Raw genomic sequence first — 9,073 nt, 5'->3', positions numbered from 1 at the left:
CGGGCCCGGGCCGGCAGGGGGACGTGAGGCGGGCGGGCGCGGCGAGCCGCGGGGGCTCCGCGCAGCGGCAGCGCTCCCGCGGCGCCCCGGAGCCCGGAGGAGGGGCGCGCTCTCGGGCCAACGCTGTTTACCGGACTCGCGTCGTGGGGGCTTTCTCCCTCTTCTTAATTTTTATTTTCGCTCTCCCCCCGGCTGTGCGTTGAGCTGTTTGCCGCTCCGTGCGCAGGTGGATCCATGAGCTCCCCCGGGAGCGGCACCGCCGCCGCGCAGCGCCGCACCGGGGTGGGGGGAGCGGCCGCCAGCTCCGGCCCCGCCGCCGCCGCCACCGCCGCGGGGGGCGGCCCCGCCCGGGCACGGGGCGGGCGGTCGTGAGGCGGGCGGGCGAAGTTTCTCCGCGGCGCCGGGCCCCTCCGAGGGACAGCGGGGAGGGAAGGACCTGGCCCGGCGGTGCGGGGGTAGCCGCTGTTGCTGCTGCCGCCGTCGCCAGAGCAGCCCGGTTTTGGCCATGAAGAGGAAACAGAAGAGGTTTCTGCAAATGACGCTGCTCTTCACCGCGGCGCTGATTTTCCTGCCCGACATCGGCCTCTGGTCTCTCTACAAGGAAAAGCACCTGGTGAAGCCCGCCGAGCCGCAGGTAGGTGCGAAGCCGCCCGGGGAGCGCTGCCCCGCCGCGCTCCGCGGTGCCCCGCCGCGCCGGGCGGACGGCGGGCTGCCGCCTCTCGGGGCGCGGCCCCGGCGCTCGCCCCACGGGGGCTGCGTGGGGCCCGGCGCCGGCGGAGGGGCCCGGGGCGCGGCGGCCGCCGGTACGGTGCGGGGAGGGGAGCGCAGGACATGTGCGTGTCCTGCCTCCGCGCTGGAGAGAGAAAGTTGTGGGCGAGCAAATGAGCCTGCCGGGCTGGGTTTCCCCGGGAAGGGCAAGGGTGAGCAGTCGCAGAAGCCGGCAGTGAAATTAGGAGGACGTGGGGTTTTGCATGCTTCGTTGGTTAGCCAAGGGTGATGCTGGTCCCTAATTTTCATTACGGGAAGCGGAGTTTTTACCGCAACTTTTATTTGTTTGCCTATCTGTTACACTTCTTGAACCGGTGTGTGGCTGTATGTCCGCTAAAATTGCTCGGGATCCATCTAGGTAACTAACCGCCTCGGTTTTTTGTTTCCTCTTCCTTTCTGTTGAAAACTCGACAGAAACGGCTGGCAGTCTCTTTCTCTTCTGAATGTTAGTAATGGGACCTGATACAACTACGCTGTGTGTAACTGCTTGTCAGACTGCTGTCACAACGAACTTTTAAATGTTTCCAGTTTACAATCTCCTCAATCACCGTTATTAATAACAGCAGCTGACATAGGCTATTTTTTTCTTAAGTTATTCTTCAACTCGCTGGGTTTATGTATGGCTCATAAATCACAGTATGACCTGCATTAAGTGAAGTTTAGTTTTAGGGAGTTGTTGTAATGCAGTGCTTTAAAAGCCTGCCTGTAATTTACCAAAGCTTATATTTGCTCTCTTCAACAGTGCTATGCTCCTACATTGTAATTGTCAGTGTAATTTAAATATAATATAAATATTTCATAGATCATTAGTAAGAAATTATGGGATCGTTTGATCTTTTAGTTTGTTTACCACTTGCATAGCCTTCATGTTAGAGTGTATTAGCATCATGTATCATTTTAGTGTATTAGTAGTCTTAATTTCAAGGGTCATCGCCCATGTATATAATGCACTTTCCACATACTAAATGTATTTAAGTCAACGGCTTCAATTGAACAATAACATATTTCATTCGTTGTTAATATAGCTATCCATTACAGAAGTTAGTCTTCCAAAGTATCCTAACTTTGGTTAATGAAATATGCTGAATGGAAGATACTTTATTACTACAGGAGGAAGTTAGGGATAGCTTCTTAATTTGAAGCTTACTTTATCTTTCCAATGGTTTTAAAATGCAGTAGGTGTCAGGTGCTAGATTTTAGTTGGAAGTAATTTCTGTTGAAAGAAAATTATACACGATCATAAGTGTCTGTCACTAGTTTACAAGGTGCATACTGTAATCTTTGCAGCTTCCAATTTCCTTTGTGATTTAGGAAAACTAAGGTGTTCAATGCAAATAATGATTTCCATGTTTGTTTCATGGCTCTTTAAAAGACATATGCCTTGACATAAGATGAAATTTCTAATATTCACAACTGCACCCTAAGTAGAGCATGACTAGATAGCACTCAAAGGGAAATAACTTTTTTTTAAAAAAAACCCATAACTTTTTAAAAAAAAAAAAGTTCTGGATAAAATGGTGGAAGAAAACCTTGGAGATCAGCAGCTGACCATACGTGAAGGGCTAGTGAGACTTGCTAATGAGACCCCAGCAAATTTTAAATCCTAGGTTTTCTGAAAGGGGCTTTTTACTAGCTTCCTTTTTTTCCTTTTTTTTTTTTTTTTTTTTCTCCCCACCCGAATACTAATTGAGCAGTAATGGGACTGTTTAATGGGAAAACAATAAAGATGAGCAATGAAACTTTGAACCTTACAGCTGACTCTAACGTAATTCCACTATCACTGTCAGAATTGAAGTCATGTTGGCAATGTTATTACCCAGTGAGGATAGCAGGCTGAAGTAGAGGTGAGTAATGCAATTATGGCACTTGTGTCTTTTGATGTGCACGTTATAGCCCAAAATGCATACGAGGAACAAGGGTTGAAATACAAGTTTTGAGTTCAACTCTTTTAAATTTAAAGGAAATTGTGATAAGATGGTCAGTGTATTTCTTTGAGACTACACTAGAAATGAGGTAATACTATAAAAGACTACATTAGAATAGTGAAATAGTTTCATAGTAGAAATATAACTTTCCCTCCCCATGAAGTTAGTAGGAGATGCGAGAATTTCAACACTCAATGCAGTCATTCTTTGCCCTTGAGGTGTTCAATTACTCAATATTTAGTGTGACAACACAAGTTTAAAGGTCAGTCCTACTGAAACTGCAGCAGACTTTTCTTATATATTCTAAAGTTGTGTTAGGTTACATAGGTATGTATGTAGAGTCAGCACATGAGACAGTGATGTACAGTCAGGCTGCTATGCTACGTCCTGACCATGGAAGAGTGGCAGAGCTGTCAATGACTTAGCCATAGGCTGAAATGGCTTTGCCCTCATGGGTAAAATGTGTGTCTAGTGGTATTCTGACCTTGGCAGTAATGCCATCTTGTTTTAATAGCAATTAAATTAATGTTGCTGATCTTCATTTTTTTTTGAGGAGATGGCATGGTGAAATCCTGATTTTCTGACTAGTTGAAAATTAAACTTGCCAATGCATTGCTAAAGCAGACATCCCCAAACTTCCCTGTGAATGAGGACTCTGTCAGCCTCTCCCACCACCTAAGCTGCTTGCCACAGCACTGGAGCGAAGGAGGGATAACAGGCTGATGGAGGAGGCATTGACATCCTGACAGCAGTAAGCAGAGAAGCTGTTCAAAAGCAGTCCACAATGCAAAAATTTTCTATCAATGTGTAGAACAGTGTCCCCTGGGGACTGTGTCATTCCCAGTGCCTGGAAGAGGGCACTTGTGCTCTTTAGTGCTACCTAGAAATTCTGATGTGACAAAATATGTTGACGTTGTTATTCTTTAAAATAGTACTGCAATAAGTTACATAAGAGTATTTTTTTGTCATTGTGCACATTCTGTTTCTGAGCAGAGAAGCTCTTCTTTTCTTCTTTAGGAAAGATTAAAAGATGAGAAAATGGTATTGACAACCCTGATTTCAGACCGCGTTAATGGTTTTGATCACTGTACATTAATTCTATGAGCATTATTAACCTCTAATTGTTTCATACAAACTTACTTTTTTAGCCTATCATATTTTCCTAAGGTTTTCACTTGGGGATCTTGATAGACTTGGTCTTTATATTTTGATAATTGTTATTCACTTTTGGTTTATCACAAGTGGAACTTCAAGGGTAAAGGTACAGATACTAAGGTTCTGAGTTACATAGAGCAACGAGATCTCCGTAACATAGAGTTTGACAATAAAGTGGTACATGTGAGGAAAAAAATATAATCAATTTCTGGTTTAAGTCTTTTTAAGTCAGTCTTCCTTGCTGTACTATGGGAATAAGGGAAATTGAATTGCCTTTTTAAAAAAAAGACTTATAAATTCCTTAACACATTGTGCTGTCCTTGAGTTTTGATTACAGTTTTTACAGTTAGTTTAACTTTGGTTTTTTTTTTTTGGTCACTGAGATATTATGTATGTGATATATAAGTATCCTCTCTGATCTTTTCTTTTGACAAAATCCCAAGCCCAGGGTGTTTGGATACTAAGTTATACTGATAAAACTTTTCATTTCAGTTTTGTTTTCTGTGGAGGAAAAGCAACAATGCAGTACAACCAGTAGGATGTAATCCTAGTCCGAACCTGGTTATCAGATGCTAGCTAAAGTTAGTGCTACTTTATTTAGCTACAATAAGGCTTTATCCTTGTCTGTTTATATACTTCCAATATGTGCAAAATAACTTCACGTAAAATAACCACATTTCCTGCAGCAGCTTTCCACTGTCCGTAACACAGGTATTTGGTGACAAGTGTTGAGAGACATTTCTTTTTGTTTTTATGGGATGCCAGTGTGGTTGGCTGAAAGGAGGGCAGTCTAGCGAAGTAACCCCTAATGCATTTCAACTTCATTTGGTACTTTTTTTCAGTCAGTTGTCATCTCCCTGCTTCCCGCTGTCAAATGTCCTCACTTAGAATTGGATTGAACAGCAGCATCTCTTAGTCACAGATGCTCTGTAATACTTATTCATAGGTGTATTACTGAAATGCTTTCTGATGTGTAAAGTAAGGAAAAAAGAAGGTAGATTCCTGACTTTGTTTCACTTGTGCTTTGGCGCAATGGGCCATGCTACTTTAACCTCCTGATTTAGGCACTTCTGCGGGAGGAGCTCGCAATGGGGTTGGCCCTTTTTCTTTCGGTGCTTGCGTGGTGCCCAGAGGAAAGTCCACGCTACAGCCGTGCTGTCAGGGGAAAGCGTTGTTCCATGGGACACTCTTTCCCTTGTCCTGTGAATTCTGTATTTTTGTCTGGTTAGCCCCATGATTAGGTCTTTCTCTTGGGACGTGTGAGGTACGGATTTACATGAACTCCTCGGGATAAGGAGAACTTAGTTCTTACAAATCCTGGGCCTGCATTGTAGTTGGCAAACAGGCACAGAATCCACCTTCCAAGCCTGGTGGCTGTGAAAGTACTGGCCGTGGCTCTGGAATCCAGGAAGCGGTTTCAGCCTGAAATCTGTCTTGCAAACAGTCATTAGTTTCCGAAGTCTGTGAAAGAGGTGAACATTTAAATTCACCCCAAAGTGCAATGTTTCCTACTGTTTAGTACCCAGGTTCTGATAATCGTAATTGTTCCAGGACAGTTAACTCTGTTTACTTGCTGTTGATGCCAGTGAAATACAAAGCTTGGGTTGGTGAATTCTGTTTCTGAAGCTGCATCTTGAAAGTGAAACTTTCTTTTTTTTTTTTTCCCATTTACCTGTATTTCCCTTGCTTTCCCAGTTGATTTCAACAGCTACAAAATCTTGTGCGAAGTATGGTTTGGTTAGGACACAAATAGACACCTATTTCCTATGATTGCACTGTCAGGACACAGTCAGTTACTTATCTATTTAGTTCCCCTGTCTCGGTTACCTTACTTACCTTCGCTTTCACCACAAACTTGTGAGGCAGGAGAGTTTTTTTTTCTCTTTAACAGGAGAGTAAATAAAGTACAGAGTGACAAACAGGCCCAAGTCGACAGAAGTAGCTGCTTGACTATCGCTAACATTCATTTGTACTGTTTTGGGAGAGTGCATGGCTGACCATAAAAAATACTGATAAAAATGAAGCCTCACTTTCTATGCTCAGTTTCTCAGTTTCTATGCATGTGCTGTTGGGAGCAAGTCCTCGTTTCTCTCCCCAGAGCAGCAGCTGGGACCCGATGTGTTCAATCCTCTCTTATTCCTCAGCCCTGTTCATTGCTGGGCTGGTGTCAGCTCCAAGAGCCCCTATACATGGCACGGCAAAACAGAGCTTAGCGTCTTAAAACGCAGTGCTTTGGCAGTCTGCATTTGCCATTTAACAGTCATACAGTTAACACTTCTGTAATTCACTTCTTTATCGGAATTGTATAATTTTATTCCCCTGTATATAATGGAGCCTACTGAGGAAAATATCGTTTGAGGTCTAAAATCTTTGTTACTTTTAAGATACAATATTATTTTTGGCAATTAACAGTATGTTTCTGTTGTATTCAGTATACCAGAGGGAGCCCTCCTGTGGTTAATTTAATACCTATCAATTTTTAGGAATGTTACTAAACAGAGTATACCTTACAGGATAAAATGGACTGGGTTCTATATTTAGTTTTCTTTCCATTTAACTCGGCATTTGTAATGCATTTCAGATAATATTATTGTGCGTAGTTACCCTTTTTTTTTTTTTTTTTTTTTAAGCACAGTCATTTCCGATTAATCCAAATCAAAATGCAAGGCCAAGAAACCTCTGTGCATGCCAACATTTGGACTTGCAGAAAGACCACTGCAATGAGGGGGACTCCATGGCCTTATCAAAGCAGTGAGATGCAAGATTGCTCGCTGATTAGAGGGGTGTACCCGAGCTGTGTTTTGTCCCCTCACTGGGACATGATGCTCACTTCTTTCCTAAACTTCCTCACCTCCCTGGGCAGGGAATGTAGCTCTTGTGTCTGGGTCTGGGGACCTGCAGCGGTACCGTAGGTGCATCCTGGTTGGAGCCAGGCTGCACCGTGCCACTGCGCGTGCTGTTCAGCGGAGATGCAAGCATGTGTGTAGGCAGGTGTCTGTTCACATATAGAAGAAAGAACAATTCAGCTTTTTTTTTTTTTTTTTTAAATGCTCAGACAGGTAACGTATGGTCTTTGTCTAGTGATATGCTGATGCACACATTTATAGCAATTGACTTCAGCAAAACTGAGTGTATGCTAACTATTTCGATGGATAGGGGCCAGGAGCCGACATGTTTGTTTACTTTAAATAAGGCTGAAAAAAAGTAACTCAGAGGTTGACAAGTTAAATACAATGCAGCTCAGGAATCCCAAGCTAAAAATCCCACATCTATCATAAATGTTCCTCACTGTCAAGAGACCAAATTACGCTGACTGAAAGAAATAGCAGTCCCATTTTTTTCAATGTTTCTTTAAAATGTGAAAAGGCTTTATTAGGAGATGTCAACCTGCTGAACCAAGTCCTTTCTGAGAATTCCAGTGTAAACTGGTTTTTAAGGTCAAGCTCTATTGTGATTCCTTGGTTTCAAACTGGTTTTGACAATTGTCACATTTGGAGGAGGTTCACTGGGTGATGGGCTTGGCGGGGTGATCTTTCTCAAAATATGTCTTCAACAGAGAAATCCTTTCCCTCTTCTTTATGAAAAAACGCTATAGAAGAGACCTACTTGAGGAGGTTTGCTCAAGAGGTAAAGGAGAGGAAGAAAATCTATTGCAGGAATTTAACAGGATTTCATGCTTCTCTTTCAAATTCTTCACCTTCATTTCCATACTTTTCATACATCTTTCTTCACAGAGAAGGTGACATGACTCCAAGTCTATGCAAACACCTGGTGATTCAAGTCAGGTATTTAATTGCCAAACTAATAGCAATATATTAAGAGAATTGTAGGAATAAAAACGATGAGGTGTATGTGCAGCTAACATAGAAATATATAGGCTACAATGTCCCACTCTTTTCCAGGTGTTTGTACTCTGCAGGGTCAGAGCTGCCATGTTCCTGTTCAAGGTAGTGTTTCACAGGGACAATGTTCTCTTACGTTGCCATTTTAAGATCTCTTGGCAGGTCTTATTGAAGGAATTTCCTATCCCCTCTTTCTTCTGGTCAGATCCTGTTTATTGAAGACCTCTGTCCTCACTTTAGGAAGCAGTCACCAGCAGAAATACGAGGCTTTCATCTAGCCACATGTGGCTTTAACAGATAACTACAGCATCCCTTTCCTGCCATCACCTCCAGCTGTTGGTTGCCATCCAATGCCTGAATTTTTCAGCCAAATCTCTGGTGACAGGACATAACGGCATTTGACAGATGCTTCATTGGATCATCTGAAACCACCTCCACAACAGTTTAAGCCTATCTGCCAGACTTTTCCCTGAAGTAGTTGAAGAATATTTGCATGTCTTCTTCAGAGCCATGTGAGCAGTAACTCTTGCAGCAGCAAGGAGTTTGGAGATTGGTGACATCTGGCAGTGTCGTGAATGTGCAGTGCCCTGAAACTTCTGTCGGGTTTGTGCCAGCTAAGAGTTACTATGTCCAGGGCAGTTTCCTACACTTTGCCAGTGGCTTTTTTTTTTTAATGGCAAATTTACAGTGCAAATTGGACATAGTAGACTAGAAAATCTGGCCCATACAACTTAAACGTTTCATCGATCAGCGATAAACCATTGATTCCGTGCTTAAGATGGCGATTAACAGTTTACTTCTGTGCTATACAGTGGTTTATGACAGGATGCGATACTGCTAAGAGGTTTAGCTAGGCGCAGTAATTATCTGAACTAGAATTTGGTCAGGACACCAGTGTTAATACAGGGTGCTTTAGAAATTGGATTGCTCACTGAAGTGTGTAAGTGTAGATTTATCAGACTAACTTAAGGTGCTCATTTGCTTAAAGAAGCATAATTTTTCATACTTGTACTTAAAATAGAATAACAGATGAGTTTGTTTAGAAAATTTTAGCCTGTTTACTTATTGTTGCTCTCTGAAAATAGTTTTCTATAAATTAAGTATTAGGAGAATGCAAACCAATGCTTAGGACAAGCAAGAACATTTTATAGCCAGCCTGTGACAAGTTCTATTTATAGATGAAGATGGGGAAGAGCAAGGGCTCCCTGTGTCTCTGTTTAGAGCCAATGTCTGGGAAATACAGGCCCTGCACATGTATTCCTGCAAAGTTAACAGCTTCTGTAGTGTGAGGTAAGTATTTTATCCCATATGTTTTTGCCTCACTGTGATTAAAATATCCCAGTTTTGCATTAGATAATTGTCTGTCACAGGCGGTTTGTCTTT

The 9,073-nt window shown here is 42.8% G+C and overlaps 1 protein-coding gene across 1 annotated transcript in view; it reads left to right on the top strand.

Moving 5' to 3' along the window:
• Window positions 1–505: 505 nt before the first annotated feature.
• The window catches only part of GALNTL6 (polypeptide N-acetylgalactosaminyltransferase like 6), a 488,603-nt gene continuing 480,035 nt past the window's right edge, over window positions 506–9,073 (top strand). The window contains exon 1 of the mRNA XM_075499243.1: window positions 506–634. Coding sequence (XP_075355358.1) covers window positions 506–634 — 129 coding nt within the window. The remainder of the gene's footprint in view (window positions 635–9,073) is intronic.

The sequence above is a fragment of the Mycteria americana genome, chromosome 4, assembly GCF_035582795.1.
Source record: "Mycteria americana isolate JAX WOST 10 ecotype Jacksonville Zoo and Gardens chromosome 4, USCA_MyAme_1.0, whole genome shotgun sequence".
Taxonomy (NCBI): Eukaryota; Metazoa; Chordata; class Aves; order Ciconiiformes; family Ciconiidae; genus Mycteria; species Mycteria americana.
This window is presented reverse-complemented; position numbering and strand designations above follow the sequence as displayed.